This window comes from Alternaria burnsii, assembly GCF_013036055.1.
Source record: "Alternaria burnsii strain CBS107.38 chromosome Unknown 750, whole genome shotgun sequence".
NCBI classification, from domain to species: domain Eukaryota; kingdom Fungi; phylum Ascomycota; class Dothideomycetes; order Pleosporales; family Pleosporaceae; genus Alternaria; species Alternaria burnsii.
This window is the reverse complement of record NW_024066108.1, coordinates 2,649,014-2,669,053: the sequence shown is the minus strand read 5'-3', so window position 1 is coordinate 2,669,053 and position 20,040 is coordinate 2,649,014. Positions and strand designations below refer to the sequence as shown.

At 50.5% G+C, this 20,040-nt stretch overlaps 6 protein-coding genes across 6 annotated transcripts; 3 read left to right on the top strand and 3 right to left on the bottom strand.

The window, feature by feature from the left end:
- Window positions 1–37: 37 nt before the first annotated feature.
- GT037_002332 (uncharacterized protein) lies at window positions 38–2,921 on the bottom strand (the record flags this gene model as incomplete). Its single annotated transcript, XM_038927379.1, has 5 exons — window positions 38–301; window positions 378–1,328; window positions 1,988–2,149; window positions 2,246–2,676; window positions 2,747–2,921. 5 exons carry the CDS (start codon window positions 2,919–2,921, stop codon window positions 38–40), a joined length of 1,983 nt encoding a protein of 660 aa, XP_038790671.1.
- Window positions 2,922–3,526: 605 nt separating this feature from the next.
- Window positions 3,527–5,740, bottom strand: GT037_002331 (uncharacterized protein; the record flags this gene model as incomplete). The annotated part of the gene is made up of 2 exons (XM_038927378.1): window positions 3,527–5,362; window positions 5,393–5,740. The coding sequence occupies 2 exons, from the start codon at window positions 5,738–5,740 to the stop codon at window positions 3,527–3,529; spliced, it is 2,184 nt and encodes a 727-aa protein (XP_038790670.1).
- An 84-nt stretch (window positions 5,741–5,824) lies between these two features.
- Window positions 5,825–8,952, bottom strand: GT037_002330 (uncharacterized protein; the record flags this gene model as incomplete). Its single annotated transcript, XM_038927377.1, has 4 exons — window positions 5,825–6,297; window positions 7,341–7,520; window positions 7,582–8,021; window positions 8,534–8,952. The coding sequence occupies 4 exons, from the start codon at window positions 8,950–8,952 to the stop codon at window positions 5,825–5,827; spliced, it is 1,512 nt and encodes a 503-aa protein (XP_038790669.1).
- Window positions 8,953–10,067: 1,115 nt separating this feature from the next.
- Window positions 10,068–11,377, top strand: GT037_002329 (uncharacterized protein; the record flags this gene model as incomplete). Its single annotated transcript, XM_038927376.1, has 4 exons — window positions 10,068–10,081; window positions 10,140–10,273; window positions 10,324–10,410; window positions 10,461–11,377. The coding sequence occupies 4 exons, from the start codon at window positions 10,068–10,070 to the stop codon at window positions 11,375–11,377; spliced, it is 1,152 nt and encodes a 383-aa protein (XP_038790668.1).
- Window positions 11,378–12,690: 1,313 nt separating this feature from the next.
- GT037_002328 (bifunctional p-450 nadph-p450 reductase) lies at window positions 12,691–16,148 on the top strand (the record flags this gene model as incomplete). The annotated part of the gene is made up of 5 exons (XM_038927375.1): window positions 12,691–12,996; window positions 13,048–13,205; window positions 13,260–13,848; window positions 13,897–14,173; window positions 14,227–16,148. 5 exons carry the CDS (start codon window positions 12,691–12,693, stop codon window positions 16,146–16,148), a joined length of 3,252 nt encoding a protein of 1,083 aa, XP_038790667.1.
- A 998-nt stretch (window positions 16,149–17,146) lies between these two features.
- GT037_002327 (uncharacterized protein) lies at window positions 17,147–19,803 on the top strand (the record flags this gene model as incomplete). Its single annotated transcript, XM_038927374.1, has 2 exons — window positions 17,147–18,149; window positions 19,220–19,803. The coding sequence occupies 2 exons, from the start codon at window positions 17,147–17,149 to the stop codon at window positions 19,801–19,803; spliced, it is 1,587 nt and encodes a 528-aa protein (XP_038790666.1).
- Between the last annotated feature and the right edge of the window lie 237 nt (window positions 19,804–20,040).

The window sequence follows — 20,040 nt, the reverse complement described above, 5'->3', positions numbered from 1 at the left end:
CGACCTCTTACTTTGGATCGTGAGGAATCCATATCCTTCAGCTCTCGGCTTTTCGCTGATAACGTTGTTGCTGCTGTTGGTTGACAACTTGTTTTGGCCATGCCATCCATTCAGCCCAATACGATCCTAGGCAGTCATCGACCACATCGACGATACTCTTCCCGCAACTATCTGTCCACCAATGCTGAAGAATCTGCTCTAGTAGTGCACCAAAATAGGCAAAGATGAGCAAAGCCAAAGGCTGCCTTTGCCGCTGTAGCTTGAAGTACTCTTTGGGGACTACTGATAACCAGACGAACGGCTGTACCGATGAAAGAAAATATCGTCCATTAGTCAAATCGTCCATTTGAGATGGAGAGAGATATTGAGTGACTTACAGCAGAATAGCCACCATTGTATCCCCACTCCTCTTGTTGCGTCTCCCAAGTATTGTTGAAATGTGCCTCCCACGCACTCATCTTTCTTAAGACGTACAACGCCTCGTCGTAAATTGCTTTGTGTTCGTCTTCCGCCCAAGTTTGTTTGATGCGCAACAAGTGCTCGTCATCCGGCCCAGGGTGTACGTCAGGGTCCATAGTATCCCAGTCCTTCAGATGGAGTTGTGATCGCAAAGGTCCTTCTTTGAGGTACTCGAATACCGGACGTATCACGGTCCCTACGCCGTGGATTAGTGGTATCCATTCTGCACCTAGGATACGCGATGTACGAGCTGAGATGCTGGCACTGTCGCCATCATGCTGTATGCCCACTATTTCGTCTGAAAGTTTGGAGAATGTACAAAAGGCGTAGAAAAACATGAGTGTTGAAGTGGCCAGTATTGCATCGGCATTTTCTGGTCTGATGGAGTAAGTGTCTGCCCTGAACCCGCTAAGAGCGAGCGTGTGGTGATGCGCGGCAATGTGCAGATTTGCGCGTCTATCGCTTGGACGAACATAGGCAATATGTAAAGCTGAGACACTGATGAGACTATGCATCATGTAAGCGTGGTTATATGCAATTTCTGGGTAAACATCCTGCCAAAGTCGGTTGACTGCTGGCACGCCCGGTAGTATCGAATGGCTCGTGGCTACTGTCCAATGGTGCAACAAAGACATGTCTTTGAGCGAAAACGAGGGAATAATGTTCGTTTCTGAGCATGGTGTGCTGGCCGCGAAAGGATCGTTCTGAGGTGTAGCCAAGCGTAGTAATGCATCTGGAGTTGTTGGCGGCAGTCCGGGTGATATTGCGGCTGCGCTTGAACTTTTGGCTCGCGGTGGCACCAACTCTGGATATACACATGCAACTTCGTGCCGGACGCAGTGCGAACATCGCGGCTTTTCTTCGTCGCACTATGTCGTGCGTCAGAACAGGTGTTCGCATAGGAAATGAGCCATACCTTGATTCGGCGACGTTTACAGGTGCCACAGCCCGTCCGCGATTTTGTGTGAGCTTTTCTCTTCAAAACCATTGAGTCTGACCAATTGCAATCGCCGCTTGGCTCGTTGTGTAAGAAAAAGGAGTGGAAGAGGTAGCCAGGCGACGGGAGGGTAAACGAGAAACGAAGAACGAAATACGCAGCGGTGGAGCCTGCATTAGCACTACAGATAAAAAAGAACGGATCTAACCCGATATGGTTTGACCAACAGGGTTCCGGCTGGTTGTACTAACGGACGATTCCGACTCCTTGACACAACAAGATCAACTTGCAACATACGCAGGTTATGGTCGTTTGTATGACTCGCATACTGAAGACCTTCTTGTGTATCCGTAATTCATTTGGATCTGGAAAGTGTGCTTCTAAATAATGTCTAGAACCCATGCTCAAACCCATGCCATGACAACCAAACGCCTTGTGAATACTGGGAATCTTTTGCGCCGCTAGTAAGATGATACTGCAAAGAGCGCGGTTACATTGATGCCATCAAGCTCTCTCGTACAGCCCAATAATCTCGCTATCCAATTTTTTCGCTGCCCCATGGTTCGTCCCGAACACGTCATCTGCACGTACAGCATGAAACAAAACCTGAACCACGAACATGGGTAGCGTATCGAAGATATACATGTAAACCTCATGGGAAGCCAAATATCCACTGTGACCCTGTGCAAACTCAATCACGCGATAGATGCATCGGAGGATGATGACGACGGCCGCAATGGCGAGAAGTTTGTACTACCATACCGTTAATGTATATTTCCTTGACAAAAAGAGATGTATGGCTCGAAGTAAGAAGAAGGGTGTAAGAACCATGACGAGAGAGAGACTTACCAAAGCCGGCCACCCATACTTTCCATACTGTGGGATGGTATGTCTCTGTGGCGAACTCCTCATCCTCATATAGAAGATGACACTAATCACCACAAAGAACCCAAAGAACAACAACTGCACAAACAGTCCGAGCAACATGATCTTCTGTCCCATGTCTGTCATGCTAGCCTGCGCCATCATACCTCCACCACTGGCCTGCATGAGGAATGCGAGGACATCACCGCAAACAAAGATCTTGGTTACCCGTGTAGGTCGGATAATTGATGCGTGTTCAGCGTTTACGAATATAACGAGGCGTCCGTAGATCATATAGATTGTTGCGGCGTAAAGAGAGGGAGGCAGGATTATGAAGAGCGATTGAAGGATGTAGGTCATCAGTTTGGCGGGGGACTGAGCAGAAAGGTAGCGGGCTGCGTAACCGACCGTCATCACTGGTAGATCATTAGTTCATGCGAAGTTCTGGAAAACGTGTTGAGTGTACGTAAGGGAAAGAGAACGTACTTGTTGCTCCGACGACGAATGCAGTGTAAAACCATGCTCGTCCTCTGATCATCTGGAAAAGATGATAGAGTGTACTTAGGCCGAAGAGTCCAGCAAAGAGGATCGCGCCGACCTCACTAGGGGAGTAGGGATAGAGACCATTGTTTCCGGCTTGGGAAGATGTATCACCTGCCATTGTGGTATCCCGAGGGTACTCTCAGTTGGAGATGTCTAGAAGCGCAGTACAATGGGGTGAAGAGGAAGCGAGTGCCTCTTACAGAAGAAGGGTAATTGCTGTAAACGAACGTAGAAAGTAAGAAAGTCGTGTGTAAGAAGATGAACAGATGAAAGCAGATGAAGTGAATGTATGGTTTGCAAGACTCATCAACATGCATACCACTTCTCCTTATACAACTGAAATCCTGCTCGCAAGTTGCGCCCAAAGTGCATAAGCCTGTGTAAAGATCCACTGCCAGACGAATACGCGGATAGCCCTACGACATGAGACCGTGCGCTCAGGAACAAGATGCGGGATCCACTTTCGCGTACCCTGAAACCCTGCATCGCCCGGCGCTAACGAAATACGATATACGGGCACGATCTAGAAGATTGGTTGTCTCGAGAATTTGATGCGATACCTCTAAGCCTTCTACATGACGTTGCCATCACTGCGCCACTGCCCAGAAGTACTAAACAGATAATATTGCGACTCCTTACGTCGCCGTTCCTCCATTATTCCTTCGGGCGTTCCATATCACGCTTGTAGAAAGTAAAGCGATCCATAACCACAGTGATGCTCGATTACTCAGGTCGCCAGTGTGCACTCTCAATTTCCGCTTGCGTAAGCCCAACAAAAGCAGATGCATATCTGATCATGAGCCATTGCTCTACCTGTGATATGTCTGCGTCTCGCACAGCAAGCGAATCGACCGACATATCGGCATCTTCTAGAGGTGGCAGCGCGGTCGTGCTACAAGCGGCAGAACTCTTCGACACCTCTTCATCTATCGAAGTCTCTGATCGCACAAATGGGCAGTGATCGAGAGACGGAAGGTTCTTCTGGATAGATCCGTGGCTCTCCGTGTCAGGTGATGTAAGCGATTGTGCGCCCGCAGTATCTGTGGATACATCGGAAGTTTGCAAGGACCGGCGCCTTCTTGCATCTGTGAAACCCTTGAAAAGCGCTGACCACGACGTACATTGATCTAGAGGGACTTGACTGTTGTCGTTCCTCAGTTCGGAGGTGACCATGTATGGCACTGGGGCCTTCACCTTCATGGATCGTGGTTCTGCGTTGTATTCCAACGAATTGGCTGATGATACTATAACGTTTGCTTCGACTGGCAGTGATTTCGTATCGATGGGAACATGGTTTGTCGTATTGGGCACATCTTTGCCGATGTTGCGATCATTCTTGCGCTGCTTCTGCTTCTGCTTCTGCGGCAAGTCTTTGCGCACTCCAACCTTTTGCCAATTATCCGAGGATTTTGCGTGATCCTCTTCTTCGAAATTTGGAGTGTCACCACAACTACCATGAAGTGTGCGCTTCTCAGCTGATATTCCGATGTACACGTTTGCTGCGGATACCTTGCTCTTTTGCGCTGCAGCCTCTTTGTCGCTTGAGTCTTCCCGAGCGGGACCTTCCTTGACTGACGTATTATCGGTGGGATCTCTAGGTGACGTCAAGCAGACGCCATCATAATCATCATCATCATCAGTACTGCCACAATCGTCGTCCTTCAATACTTCTACCATTGTCGTCCTCATGCTAGTGACATTGCTGCCGCTATTAGCGTTGTTGCCTACGACCGATCGCTTGTACTCGTCCGCGACAGACGACTCCGATCGCACAGCAGCTCTGAGTTTCTTTAGCTTCCTTTTCGTGCTCTTCCTGTCCTTCTTCGATGGCTTCCGCTCGCTCTTCTCAAGCGGTTGTTGTACTGTAGGCAAAAACGGAAGTATCTCGACAGTGACTGCAGAAGATTGCTGATGAGATACCGGCTGCTCCCCAGGTACTGGTCGAGTCTCAAGCGGGTGGTGCTTTGGCAAAGCTGGATTTTCCACCGGCTCAACATCCCCATCACCCTTCGATTTACTCTTCCTTTTCCTCTTCGATCTTTTCTTCTCACCTTCTTCGACGGTCCCTTGCGATTTCGAAAGACTGTCCCTCCGCTTCAAAACTAATGGCCGCGACTGCGGGTATTCCAATGGCACATCCTCTCGGATATGCCTGTAAAAGGACTCCCATAAAACCAGACTTGGCGTTGACATCGGCTTAGTACTGTATTGAGGAAAGTTTTTTGCGTCGTAAGTGTTGTACATCTGAACAAGGCTGTGCCACAGCGTCTCCACTCCAGGATGCCTGTGTTGTAGGTAATCGAACAAAGTTTTGCGGGCTTTCGCGCCATCCATACTCAGCTCGTGTATATCGTGTAGGTCGTGCAGAAGTTGAGCATCGATCCAGATCAATGATGAAGAGCCAGTAGCTAAAGGACGAATATAGACCTCAAGCGCCTTGAGCGCATGGCCAAGTAAGGGACCGACGAATTTGAATTGCGGATTGTGCAGTATAGCTCGACAATGTGCTGTCGCATCTCGCTTGACTCTCTCGCGAATCGTCGTAGGTATCTTCTTGTACTTTTCACACGTTAAACGATTTACCTATACCGTTGCGTGTGCTGCACACCATAAGACTTCGAAGGGCTCCAGGTCAGGTCGTGTGCGGGTCAGAAAAATGATAAGGTCTGCGATGTCTGCAGCGTAACGGAGGGCCAGGAATTCTCTGGCGTTTTTATACTCTTCGTTGAGAGCTGAAGCTACCTGCAATGGAATGCCACCAAGCAGGTTACGTGCTTGAAGGAGCGGTAGAACATTGTCGGTCATATGATCTGCAGGAAGGAGGAAGTTGAAAAAGATGATGGCAGGGTCCATCGTCGCATTCCAGATGACTTTGTCGCTATCGATCTCGAATGAGCCGTCCCAAAAGCCGCAACATTCCTTGTTGAATATTGACATGCTCAGAACACAATCCCTGGCCCGTGATTGCGGATTCTCTAGCTCTAGGGGTAGAATGTCTACGAATGAGATCATCACATGATACTATCTGTTCAAATCCCTGTTCCCTACGCTTGAGACGCCTTCTGAACTCATGGTGACAGGATTTTGGCTCAATGTATCCTTGTATCCTGCAGCCTCCGATGGTGGGTCTTCAGATGACGGGTGGCTAGAAGATGTGTCGTCAGGCAGCGGCGGTTCGACGGTTGGCCCACCAGTCCCGCGTTGGGCCTTTTTGTAGAGGGCATTGCGGTATTTCTCCTGTATCTTGAGATAGGTGAAGTTTTCGACAGGCAACGGCCAGTATTCGTCGGCAATATAGCGGCATATCCGCAACTCGAGAACACCTCGCTTGGCCTCTGGAATACCGTCTAGGTAGTCTCCGATGAACTTGCCTATTGGCAGCAGTTTCTCATTAAGAACCTGAGCATGCGACCTGGTAGCAAAGTTCAAGTTACCTGGCGGCAGACTCTCGGGCGTCAGCGCCTTCAGCTCCTGCAGGTCTGCGAGAACGGGTGCTAATATATGGGTTAGTGAAGTGTGAGAGCCTTCGCGAGCTTGCGACGCCATCTGCGCTCGGTGGCGGTCGGCGTCTGTGGACGGCAGGAATCGATTGATGTGGCGGGATAAGTTGCTGAGTCTGAGCGAACGGAGGATAGAATGCATAGGATCTGAATCGAGTGTAATTGCTGGAAGCGACGGGCTACGAATAATCGAGGGTTCTGCGACGGTGAAAGAATCGTTATGGTCCATACTCGAGGTCGGCGAACAGCTGCATCCCACCCCTTCATCGCGGAAGCAGCTCTCGGGGACTAGCGGCGTTGTATCCAAGGCTGCTTCCTCATCCGCAATCTCAACACGCGGGCCAAACGACCATCTTATCCCATTCATTGCAGCGTCTTCCATTGTTTCCCAAGTTCGGGTGAGCGCAATGAGGACGATGGAGAGGAAGGAAGATAAGTTGCGGTTCAAGCAGTCGAACAGCATTGGTTTGCAAGATGTGACTTGCTACCGGGCCACGTGCTTTGTTGGGAAGGCGTGATTGAAGGAGACGGTTTGAGCGCAGAGGTCGCGACTGTAAATTAAATCAGCGTTTGTTTGCTCGGGCGGGAGTAGAAACGCGAACAAACGCGAGAGATCCCGTAGCTAAGTAGATAAAGATAGCGACGACAATGACGGTGAAAATACATGAAAGGAAGATCGGGTACGGAAGTTGATTTTCGGGCCCCCAAGAACAATGGAATATCTGCAGGTAATATAATACAATAAATGTGCTCAACTTGGTAAGTATGTCTTACAAGATCGCCGACTCACCCGCTCGTGTCCTTATACAGTGGCGGGTCGCTGGACCTTCCTGTCGCCTCTTCTGCAGAGACAAGACGAATCCTCGTCTTCCATGACGCCCATACGGGTCGGGCATCTTTGCTGTATGGATGTTCGCTATCATGCAGATTGTCACTTAGGATAGCTGTGAGCCACCAAGGCGTGAGATTTCTGAGGAATTGTGATGAGATGATGGTATACTACGGTTAGTGCGAAATCCCTCGGCCCTCTCTCCAACCTATGGGTATAAGCGCTGCTGCAACCTGCCCTACACCCCTTTCCGTTGCAAGTAGGTTGAACTGCGCCGCCGCGTTCCTAGTATCTTGAACTTCTAGTCGTATGCCCAAATCGTTGAGGTATTTGCGAACCGCAGGCGCAAGAGGGATAGTGTTGGGGCCGGTGCCGACGATGAGCAGATCTGCCGCGCCATTGTCAGTTTCCATTCTTACCAAATCCTTGTAGGGAGACCGCAACCATACCAGGTTTTGGATATAGCAACTCCAGCACTCCCCAAGCCCGCTCCTGCACTTCCCATTGGCCCTTTGCATTCAGCAGTCTGCCCGTCATCATATCATCTCCTGTGCCTCCTCCAGCAACAGTACCTTCTTTCCTTCCTTCGCGTAGCCATGGCCGCCATCGATATGCTTCACCGCCTATTAAGAGAATTCCGCACCCGCTAATGCGCATCTGATTGTTGAGTGCGAAGCCATCGCCTGTGCAGGCATCGATTGACGTAGCAGGCGCAACCGTATTTCGGAGGACGTCGAGAGCGCTGAAGTCGGTCTGTGTGTCTTCATCACTCTTGGGGCCGCGATCGCGCGTTTTGGGAGGTTTGGATTGGAGAAGGGCGGGGCGTGTCGTATGTAGGAAGCGTGCTTGTCGTGCTGATGCGACGGCCGAGGGCTTATGTTTTGGCAGACTACGACATGATGTCTGCGCTGTACATCTTGGAAAGAGACGCGTGCATTGCAGTAGGCTTCGCTCCATAGTCGTTGTATGCAATTGATTGTTGTGGCGTATCTCTATGGACAGACCGAAAGTTATGCTAAAGGCCATGATCGATGCTGTCATCGATGCACAAGAGAGCTTGGACCAGCCAACAAGCGAGGCGTCTTGATACAGCGCGCCTCGCCTTGCACTCCCCCGCTCGTCGCCTGCTCAAAATCATGTACAGATGTATGCCCATGTAACCATTCCATACAACGAGCCTTGTGGAAGCATGACTCTCCAATCGATGCGCGTGTGAACCTTTGTTCCTGTGCCCGCTATTTCACCTAGCTACTCCTTGCGACACCTGCTAACTATTAATCAGGCAATGGTGCTTAGCAGCCTCTATTGTCTCATCGACGGGCATGCCAGATATCTTCACATTCCTCCTCGTCGTCTGAGTCGAATGTTGAAGGAAGTTCCGTACAGTCCAATCCCTCGGACGCGAATTCCTCCGCCAGCGTCAATCTTCTTTTCTCCATCGATCTTGCCTCAAAGGACGCTGTGAGCTCTGAATTGGTGTTTACTCGTCTCGGCGCTTGCCTGAAAAACTGGATAGGTGCTGTGCTCGTTTTCGGTCTAGCATCCTCATCTTGCTCTCTCATTTTCATCCAGCTCATGTCTGTTCCTCGCCTTCGCTCGCGATGGTCATGGACGCGAAACTTGACTGGCTGTACGATGGGCTTTGGCTGATCTGCGCCCAAGTAGCACCACTCGCCTGCCGGAGGGTTGTAAGTGGGCGTGATGCCGCGATCTCTCAAGAGGTCTGATGCTTTCAGTTCCCCAGGCGGTGTGGTTTGCTCTGGGGCCGTGCTGAAGCCATTCCAATGAGGTAAACCGATAGCGTGGCAGCTACGAGGCATGGCTGGCAGGTTTATCGTAGGGCCGAGCAGCTCGCGTAAGTACACATTGCTGGAAGGGGATTGCTTACACCCAAGCAGATAGGATTGCGTGCTGTCGCGCTGGTGGATACACAACCCAGATTCTGGCTCGTACGGGAAGCAGTCTTGTGAGAACATACTGATCTGTTTCGCTCAAAGCGAAGGATTCTGTGGTGTTTTGGTTGCCTTAGAGACTTGACTCACAGTTCACCGTACAAGTTTGCGACTCGAGTTTGGTGTTTGGTGCAGTTGGAAGCCGAGGTTGGTGAGTCTGGGTCGGTGTTGTGGAAATTTTTGCTGTCATGAGTTGTAGAACTTTCTGGTGAAAGAGAAACAATACGAGTGGCTGGTACCGATCCTCTATTGCCCTGGTTCATTGTCACCACCCATGGTATGTGGTTGCGTTCACCTGTGAAGCGTCCAATAGGACAAGGTCAAAATCAAAGCCATACCGCCATGTTCACTTTTTGGTGACAGCGTCGATAAGTAGGGCGTTATGTTTATGACCTCGTGGAGAATCTTGGGAAGAGCAGAGGATGAGTTGTGTGGTAGCTGTTCGTTGTACGGAGCGGAAGCAAACTGCGACGGGCACTCACTGGCGCCTGTTGTTTGTGCGCGTTTCTGGAAAGCTCACCGCGAGGCCCCAAATCATTCAATCGGAACGGAACACTCACAGTGTGCTACTTGTGTACCACTGTCATCGGATCCGCTACGTTTGATTCCTCGCATCGCCAGCGACGGTTGGCATTCACTCCATACCACAGCTAAGCGGGGGACTGAAACTTGGTGCTTGAGTTTCCATTTCCATTTCCACTTCAGCACCCTTTCAACGTATGTCGTTTTGTTTGGGCATGCATGAGACACTGTTCTAGGCGGTAGAGATGGCTTATCGATTTTGCGAGTTCTGCGACTATCAAGAGTTGTAGACTTGTTGCGTCACTTATCACGGGAACTCGCGTCGCGCGCCTGCGCTCCTTCCACATTTGAAAAAACGTACTCTCACTTCTCTGGACGTCGCGTCTGCCTAATCAACTGTACTCAACCCAGCAGTCAGCGACTTGACTTTTTCCCGTCCAACTCGACACGCTACAGCAGACATGTCTTCCAACGGGTATGTATTGTCCTAGATCACTTTGTCATTCATCTGCTCTTCGCTGACCGATCAACAGACGCGGAGACCGCGTTTTTCCGACGATCGAAGGCCGGAAGAGTAACGGTGGCAAGAGGAGCAATGGATCACCCAGCAACAAGAATATGGCCGAGTTTGGGATCAATCATTGCTACCTCCTCGAGTTACCTGCCGGTATGTCCCTCTTTCTTCTGCCTGAATCCTAGATGGCTAACGACCCGCAGAGATTCGCAATCGCATATACCACTTCACCAAAGAGAAGGTTTATGATGGATGGCTGACACCACCACTGCTGAGTAAGAAGCGTCCCTGTAGGAACTGTATGTGAGACAAAGACTGACTTCGCACACGTCCCTTTTAGGCAGGGGCCACAAAAATTCAATTGGAGGCACTGTCAGCCCAAGTCAACTAGGCACTCTGCGCTATCGTGCATTCACTCAAGTCTGCAAGCAGATTCGGACCGAATTTCGGCCTATCTGGCTTCGCCAATCATGCTTCCGCATGGAGCTCCCAGCAGTTGCTCAATTTATCAAAACGTACTACCCTAAAGTCACGGATTATCAGAACGCCCCGAAGCTTCTACTAATTTCTTGGGATCATGGACTCATTGAAGATGAGTTTGGAGAAGTCTATGAAGACTTGAACGGCTTTGACGAGGATTCGATGGAGGACGTTCTAACAGATATCACGCTCCTGGTCTGTTTGCGCGCGTATTGCCCCAATTTTACTGCCAAATTCGTCTCCCGCCGGGTACTCGAAGACGATGTGCCGAACTGCCCATGCGGTCACTGTGGACATAGTATTCATTGCGTGTGCAATGACTATTGCGATCATGAAGACGCTTTCGTTACAGCACGCTTGGAAATGGAGGAAAGCTATCAGTACTTGCAGGGACTAAACAGATTCCTCAGTAACAGCAACAATTCCTGGCTCAAGATCTTCCGCGACACCGTCTGTGTAGGTACTCTCGTGGAGTTCACTTTCGACATCAACACTCAAGTTCCCACTATCTTCATTCGCTTCTCTCAAGGTTGCGCTCCTAAGGGATTTCATTTGAAGAACATGTACAGCTGTTCTTTAGTCCTTCTCGACCGCTTGGGTATGTTGGATCTCGAGCACTACGAGCTACTTGACTATGTTATCGGCGAAGCAACTGGCAAATATACGCGTCATGTGGGTGAACATGGCTTACAGGTACACTACAACCAGATTCACCTTGATGGACGTACCATCACCAGCTGGAAGAAAGGGAAGCAGGCCAAGGCATCGACTCCCTAGAAGCCTCGTTATAAGTTGAAGCGGCTCGTATCCTACCTTGGGTCGAAGCTCTGCTTTCCTCAGTCATACCTATGAGGGGTGTACCTGGAACGTATATGCGCAGGAAAAAATTCACATCCCAATGCATAGTAGCCGTGTATATGTCTAACTCAAGCTTAGCTATCTACGTCACACTTCAATCGAGACATGCTTCTTGTAACGATGATGGTCCTTACCTCGACGTTACAGAGTGTACAGACACGCTTGCCGAAATGCGGTTAACCCCTTTCTCATATGAAATTCAATTCGAGATCGACGACTGATGTTCTCCTGCAGCTGCAAATGAACTTGCAATGTGTATAAGCAAAATGTGTGAACTTGGTCAATGCGCGCTCTGAGCAGGGCACACCTCGGCCGGTCGAGCCGGCCGAACTGAAGCGCGTCCTGAACACCCACTGCCGTCAATCTTGCCACGCATGTATAGGATACACACTCACAACGATCACTAAACCCAATAGCACCAATACCGCGACGCAAGCGATGCAGATGGTGTAGAGTGATGCATCTGAGCTTGACGATGCGCCCAGTCACGCTACGCTGCCACGATCGACTTGTTGACTAACCAGCGCCGAACGCTTGTATCCATGTTTCCTCCGTTCACCAGGCCGATTTCTCAACTTCCATAACCCACAGAGAACCGCTCCGTCGGAATCTGCCCCCTCAAGAAGCTTGTTTGAACCATTGTGATGTTTCCAACAGTAGGCGCTGCGCGTGTTACGATGTGGCGCAGGTCTTCCGGATTAGAGTGGACGGGTCGTGTGGCCCCGCCTCGGATCGTCCGGTGAAGACATTGTGGACTGGCAGAGGATGCGCACCCCGTTCCAGCTGATTTCCATGAAGGACTTCGGTCGACAGTTCGCACGAGGCGCAGCATCGGTATACCGCTGTGTTATCGTACACCAAAAGTCGGTAGCCTATCATGTGGCTAGCACAGCCGAGCTGAACTCAATCCTGCTGACTACCGACAGCGTGATACCTAATCGGACGCCATTGGCTGCAATTATGTCCTCTAGGCCCTCTGTATCCCTGTGGAGTCAGCAACTAGGCAGCATCAGTTGGTAAGGCTTCGGTGGACGGCTGCTATGGGAGGTCGACATAACAAGGCTGACAAGTCCTGGGATGTGGTAGTTCCCAGGGTATATGTAGCTCAGCTCCTCTCTCCAGACATGATCAGCTGAACCATAAATCTCTTGTCGTTTCTTACCTCTCCATTATCACTCAAGAACTTGTTCGTTACCCTAGTTAATTTGCATATTACCTGGCAGGCTTTGACGATGGCCTCTGAATCATCGGAATCCCTCCCTATTCCTCAGCCTCCCCCTCACTTGTTCGTGGGTAATTTCGCTGAGATCGATCCCAATGATGCGCCAGGATCTTTCCAGCGGCTTGCGGACATCTATGGCGAGATCTACCAGCTCGAACTTCCAGGACGCGATGGCAAGCTCATCGTTGTCTCTTCGTATGATACGATAAACGACTGTTGCGACAGCGAGAGGTTTGAAAAGCCCATCAATGCAACCCTGGAGGAGGTACGCGCATTGACTGGAGATGGTTTGTTCACAGCCTACCCTGGCGAAGAGGTACGTAATGAACATTCTTTCTCATCGTATACACATTGACAGAGGACTCAGGCCTGGGGTGTTGCTCATCGGCTACTGATGCCGGTGTTTGGACCGATGGGGATACGGAAGATGTTCGACGGCATGATGGACATCTCAACACAAATGCTGCTTCGATGGGACCGTTTCGGTCCAGAGCACGAGATAGAATGCAGTGATGATTTCACAAGGTAACCATCACACCCTTCTCGCATGACCTGCCTTCCTTTACTAATACCTTCGAGGTTGACATTTGACATGATCGGTTTGTGTGCATTCGGTTACAGGTTCAACAATTTCTATACCGACCGCGCACATCCCTTCGTAGAAGAGATGGTCGAGGTTCTAATAGAGTCCGGAAGAAGAGCCACCCGCACGTCTGTCGAAAATAAGCTTCGTGTCTTTGCCGAAGCTCATCGGCAGGAAAACGTGAAGAAGATGCACGAACTGTGCGACCAGATCATTGCAGACAGGATTGCTCACCCTCAGCCAGATGCTAAGGATCTACTGAACCCTATGCTTGAAGGTGTCGATAAAGAGACAGGAGAAAAGATGACAAAAGAATCTGTAAGGTACAACATGGTGACTTTCTTGGTCGCCGGGCATGAGACCACAAGTGGAACCTTGGGGTTCTTATTCTATCACCTACTCAGAAACCCAGAGAAGTATCTGAAGGCTCAGCAAGAAGTTGACGAAGTACTTGGCGACGAACCGCTTGAACTCAAGCACATCCCGAAGCTTACCTACATAAAGTTCGCAATCTACGAGGCATTGCGTTTCCTTGGCCCCATTGCAATCAATGGAAAGCACTCATTGAAGCCTACTAAGATCGCAGTAAGTCTATTTTCCCGGCGATATGATTGGCATGCTAATGGCAACAAGGGAAAATATCAGGTGCAGCCAAAGGATCAGATTCTGATGAACTTAAAAGGACTCCATCATGACCCTAAGGTCTATGGCGACGATGCTGATGTCTTTCGGCCTGAACGTTTCCTTAACGGTGGTTGGGAGAATCTTCCTCCAAACGCATGGAAGGCTTTCGGCGATGGAATGCGCGCTTGCATTGGTAGGACATTCGCTGAGCAGGAAATGATCATGGTTGTCGCACTCATCTTGCAGAAGTTTCAGGTTGAGCTAGCAGATCCTGGTTACCAACTTCGTATGTATATCATTTTCCTGATGTACAGGAACACTGCTGATCCAATTATTCAGATGTAGCAGTTACCATCACGCAAAAACCGAAGGATTTGAAGATCAAAGTGCGCAGGCGACCTGGACGTACAATGGCTAGTCTGGGTGGCGCTGGTACCAGTACCACTGCTGCCAAGAAGGATGATGGCGATGGATTCGGCAAGACTGGAGAACCAAATGCACCTACCAAAGATGCCAAGCCCATTACAGTACTATACGGTTCGAACGCCGGTACATGCAAGTCCTATGCCGAGGACTTAGAGACCAATGCTGGGCGATACGGATTCAAGGCAAACATAGGCAGTTTGGACTCAGCCACTGAGCATATTCCTAAGGACCAGCCCATCGTCATCATTGAACCGTCTTACGAAGGCAAGCCAGCTGACAATGCAAAGAAGTTCACCGCATGGCTTGAGAGCAATGCAAACTCCAAGCTGTTTGAGGGAGTCCAGTATGCTGTCTTTGGGGTCGGAAATAGCGACTGGACTCATTCGTATCACCGTGTTCCCAAACTCACAGATGAGTTGTTCGAGAAGATGGGCGCGAAACACTTTACTGAGACCGGTTTCGTCAATGTGAAAGAAGATATCATGGGTCCGTGGGAGAAGTGGACTGAACAAATGTGGAGTGATCTTCGCAATTCGAGTGGCACTACTACTGAAATACTCGGTGGACAGCTTCAGGCCGACATCACACCTCCGAAGTTCGCCACGTACCTCGGAGGTAAAGAAATCGGTTACGCTGAAGTTAAGGTCAACAAGGTTTTGGGTGGTGGCGAGGTCGGTCTTACCAAAAAGCACATGGAGATTGAACTTCCACCGGGGACATCATATCGTTCAGGCGACTATATGGTCATCCTGCCGCTCAACGGCATCTCCAATGTCAGACGGGTGATGAAGCGCTTCGACCTGTCACCCGATGACAACATCCATATCACTGGAACCAACAAGACTTTCATCACAACCGAAGCACCAATCTCGATCTTCGATCTGCTAATGACACGTGTGGAACTGGGTACGCCGATCTCGCAAAAGCAACTACGAACTCTTGCAGAGGCGACACCGGAGAACAAACGGGCCAGACTATTGGACCTAGCAAATGACGAGACGTACAAGAAAGAAGTCATACCCAAGCGCTACAGTATTCTTGATGTTCTCGAAGACCATCCAGACTGTCAGATACCTTTTGCGGTTTATCTCGACTTACTCAAACCACTGTCTCCTCGTCAATACAGCATTTCGTCATCGCCCCTCGCTAATGTTGAGTTTGTCCAGACAGTTGAAGGAAATGCTAGCCAGCGTCTGACTGCATCTCTGACTTACGACGTCCACGACGAGGCTGCATGGAGCGGTGATGATCGCCGCTTCCACGGTGTCGCATCTACATACCTAGCACGTCAAGAGCCGGGAGAGAAGATTCGTTGCTTCCCGCGTCCGACAAACATCAATTTCCACCTACCTTCTGACCCGACTGTACCCGTTATCATGATATGTGCAGGCTCAGGTCTCGCTCCCATGCGGGGTTTCATCCAAGAGCGCGCAACCATTAAGAAAGCTCGTAACGCGAAGGTCGGTCCGGCGATTTTGTACTTCGGCTGTCGTCATTACGAGAAGGACTTCATCTATTCGGATGAGTTGAAGCAGTGGGAGACCGATGGCGTCGTCAGTGTGCGTGGCTGTTTCTCGAAGGTCGCTCCTAGCGGTGAGAAAGCGCAACGTGTCCCTGATCGTATGTGGGACGAGCGGAAGGAGTTAGCCGAGCTTTTTGGGGACGGAGGCGCGAAGATCTTCATCTGTGGTAGTGCAAGTAAGTTGGCAAAGAGCACAGCAGAAGTGTGCATGAAGATCTTTAGGGATACTTTCCCAGGCAAGACGGAACAAGATGCCTTGGAATGGCTGGAAAAGATCAAGGAGGACAGGTACGTGAGCGATGTGTTCGAGTAGAAGAGTTTCATAGTTCAAGCTGTTCTCCTGGGATCAGAGACTTCGAATTGCGGTACTGTATCTAGGAAATATTTTGATGCGCTTTGAACCTTAGCGCCCTCCGATTGATTGTATTAGCGGGACCATGAATCAATGAATTCCAGAACAACATGCGAAACCTCTTACACGTCCCGCTGTAAAAGCGATGAAACAGGATGGCTGAGCTTGGTAACCTTGGCAGCGGAACAATATGCACAAGATAACGCGGCGGAGAAATATGCTGCCAAGAAACATCTAGCGGGGTGAATCAACCCGAGTAGGCTGCATGTTCACGCGGAGCCATGGCGTCGCGTGATGCGCGCAAACGAGGTTTTGCGGGGGATACGCACCCCGGACGATCACTTAAACTGTAACCATGAGGCACAGGGAGTAGATGCACCGAAATGACTGTCGACAACACACGACATCGTGTATGCAGTAATGCGGAAGGTTTACGCAAACAAGACAAGTATCGGATACTACCGCAATATGGATATGTTCTGGGGTAGTACAGTGGTGGAGATTTTCCCAAACATGCCGGGAAGTAGTCAATCTGCCGAGCTTGGAAATATCTGGGGTTGCTAAAACTATGAAACGAGAGTGGCGCTGGCGCCAATTGTCTTGGACGACATGGTAGCGTTTGAGAGCCTGGTATGATAGGTGGTATATCCGGATACTGGTGTTTGCAATTGATCGGCAGGACAACGGGAGAGACTACTTTGGGAGATGTTTGTCTGACAGTGACGAGTGGGCCGCTTATTGGCATACTTCGCTGTTTTGCATCTGACTCCGAAATGGTGAAGGCGGTCCGATGGAGGTCATATCGGAGTCTTGGTGTTATTTGGATAGGAGAAGTGCAGGAGTGAAGGATCATCGCCGTACTTTTCGGTCCTATAAGAAGCGCGCCCCTGATGATCTGTCAATGAAACCAACCAAAGCATATCCTCTCTGTTCCTTTCCCTTCGTCTAAGCGATAAACAATGGTTCAATTCACTGGTCTCACAGCGGTGCTGGCGTTTGCCTCCGCTGCCTATGCTCAATGCGGTTCCGGCACACCCGACGCACGGGTCACTGGATCTGGTAGCTCTTACACAGCAACCAAAGGCTCGACAAACCTCTACACTGGCTCCGACTACCGCCTAGCCATCCAACGTGCGCTCGATGGAATTAGCAGTGGACAGCGTGTTTCCGTCATCGCGTCCGGTAACATTGGCGCGAGCACCCTTACCATCACGAGCGGAAAGACATTCGAAGGCTGCGGGACTATCACAGTTTCTCCCAAAAGCGGAGGAGGAAACATTGAAGTGACTGATCAGTCCGGGGTCAAGATCCCTTACCTGACCATGGCCGGTTCCACCTACTTTGGCATGCGCTTCTCTGGTACCAAAGACCTAACCCTTGGCACCATCAACTTCAATCTCAAGGAAGGGATGGGAATTCGATTCGATCGTGACCGAGCGGCCAATACAAACGTCAAGATGGGCACCATCACCTGCACCGGCGGCACGTCGCACTGCGTCGAGACATGGAACATTGACAAGCTTGAAGTCGGCTCCGTAATCGGCAAGAATGTCGGAGAGTGTGGCCTACTCGTTCAAAAGGTTACAAACGCAAACATCGGCACCGTAGACTGCGACAACTGCGGCGCAGGCACCGGATACGCCGCCTTACGTTTTGCTAACGAAGCTGGAAAGCTCAACGGCGGATACGCAACTAATATCAAGGTCAACCGCGTCAAGGCTCGTGGTGGTGGTCGCGGAATCTTCTGTGTCTCTGCTTCTGGTGGTGTGGAGATTGGCACCATCGATGTCGCCAACACTGGCAACAACGCCATCTTGCTCGAGAACTGCTACAATGTAAACATCAAGGCCGGTACCGTTAGCGGCGGTGGTGAAGTTCGTCTTGCCGCCAGGACCGAATTTGCAAATAGCAGGGACATCGCGATAGCCATCAAGGTTGATGGAACTACTGTGAGAGAGAGCCGTAAGTATCCCCATACGAACTACATTTGAAACACGTACTGACTTTGTATACCTGGATCTAGCTTGCACAGCTAACAAGACTAAGTGGAGTCTTACTGGTAATGGTGGGAGGACCATCTGCACCTAAGGCTTCCCTGAGCTGGTCTTGAGCATCTCGTAGTGCTCTCTTGGGAGGGCTGAACTGTGCCATATTTGCGACTTCATTGTATATATTGAAAATACCAAGTACATACATACCCTCATCTCGAAGACTGGTGAGCTTCGCCAATGGTGTGGGTTGTGGTCTATCGTTTTCGTTCATGACAATAAAGCGACGCCTGTAGCCAAAAGGCTGACAGCTAAAGGGTAAGCGAGTGTAACCCGAAGTCAACTGTGGCAGAAACAACGACGCTCCAAGCAGGACTTCCGTTGTACCTCAGTTATAGTTGGAAGGCTATACTCAGTGAGGCGAAGTCCGGTGAGACGGTCGGGGTTACGTGCTTGAGATTACCTGCTACCATATCAGCCAACCGTTGTAAGCGTCGAGTGTTACAAGGCTGAGCACACTCAAAAACCTCGCTTATTGCTCAAGCTTGGTGTCTGGTTCGCTATGTCTCACTGGTGGCAGTCGAAATCGATGAAAGTTAGCCCCCAGCGCTATGCGAGCGGTGGTAAGCCAATCTTTCAAAAGGGGCCTGTTACTTGGTACCAAAACCAGCCCGAATTTCGTCTTCTCGCTTTTTGGCTCTTCAGTCATTCTGGCCTCCTGTCGTGTCGCGCTATATATTCGCCGTACTTCTACTACAACATCACACTTTCCTGCAGAAAGCGATGGCAGCCTGCTATTGGCGCAACGGAACTGAGAATACGCATCCTGCGTACGCACCAAGAATTAACGATACCTCGAATCCACTCAGCACCATTTGCTGCGCTTCTTGGGATAACTTACTACCGAACGGACTGTGCCAGAATAAGGATTCGTCGATCATCTATCGGGAAACGTGTACGAAGAGCAGCTGGGAAGGAGGAGGATGCCAGGAGCTTTGCTCAGCGGAGGTACACAAGACACGGCGTTTGTATAGGCCACTAAAGCTAACTTGGAAAAGAGCCCTTCGCAAAGAGACAACGATGAAATAGTCACACCTTGTACTGGTGCTGCTGATTCGGCAACATGGTGTTGCGGGTCTTCAAATCAATGCTGCGCTGAAAGGAGCACTATCCCGCGATACACGATAGCGGCACGTTTCGGGGACCCTATACCTACAGCGACTTCATCGATTGTCTCTTCAACCGTGTCGTCCATGATCTCGTCTTCGACATCGACGCTGCCAGCAACGAGCACAGCGATAGCCACCGGCAACAATGAACTGTCTGTGGGTGCGAAAGCTGGCATTGGTGTTGGGGCAACACTCGGAGCTATCGCCTTGATAGGTTTGGGGATTTTCATCGCTCAGGCGTTGCGATGGCGTAAGAAAGCGCGAGATGCGACTCCCTCGACTCGTGCACCTGAAGAGTACACGCCAAAGGACGTTTATCGATACGAACAGGATGGCAACCCTGCGCAGTTAGCCTGCGGGGAAAGTGAACTGCACGAGCTGCCAGGATCTGTGAGGGTTTCCGAGCTAGATCAGGTTGCTTACAGTCGTCCAGTGGGCGGACTTGCTGCGAAAGCTTGATGCATGGCGGATGCGCGTCGATTGGTGGGGGCAGGGACGCGCAACCGACAGGCGTGGATTTGAATACAATTAGAGTTGTGAAGGCGGCGGTAGGGCTGACGCTAAACGTCGGCTTGTGGGTCAAGAGGGAGGGAAATCGACCCTGGGCATCGCCGTCCAGCCACCTCTTCATCCACTTGCATCATCGCCGTCACCTTGGGGTTGAGAATAGTCTCTACTACCGCCGATCGCGTGCTT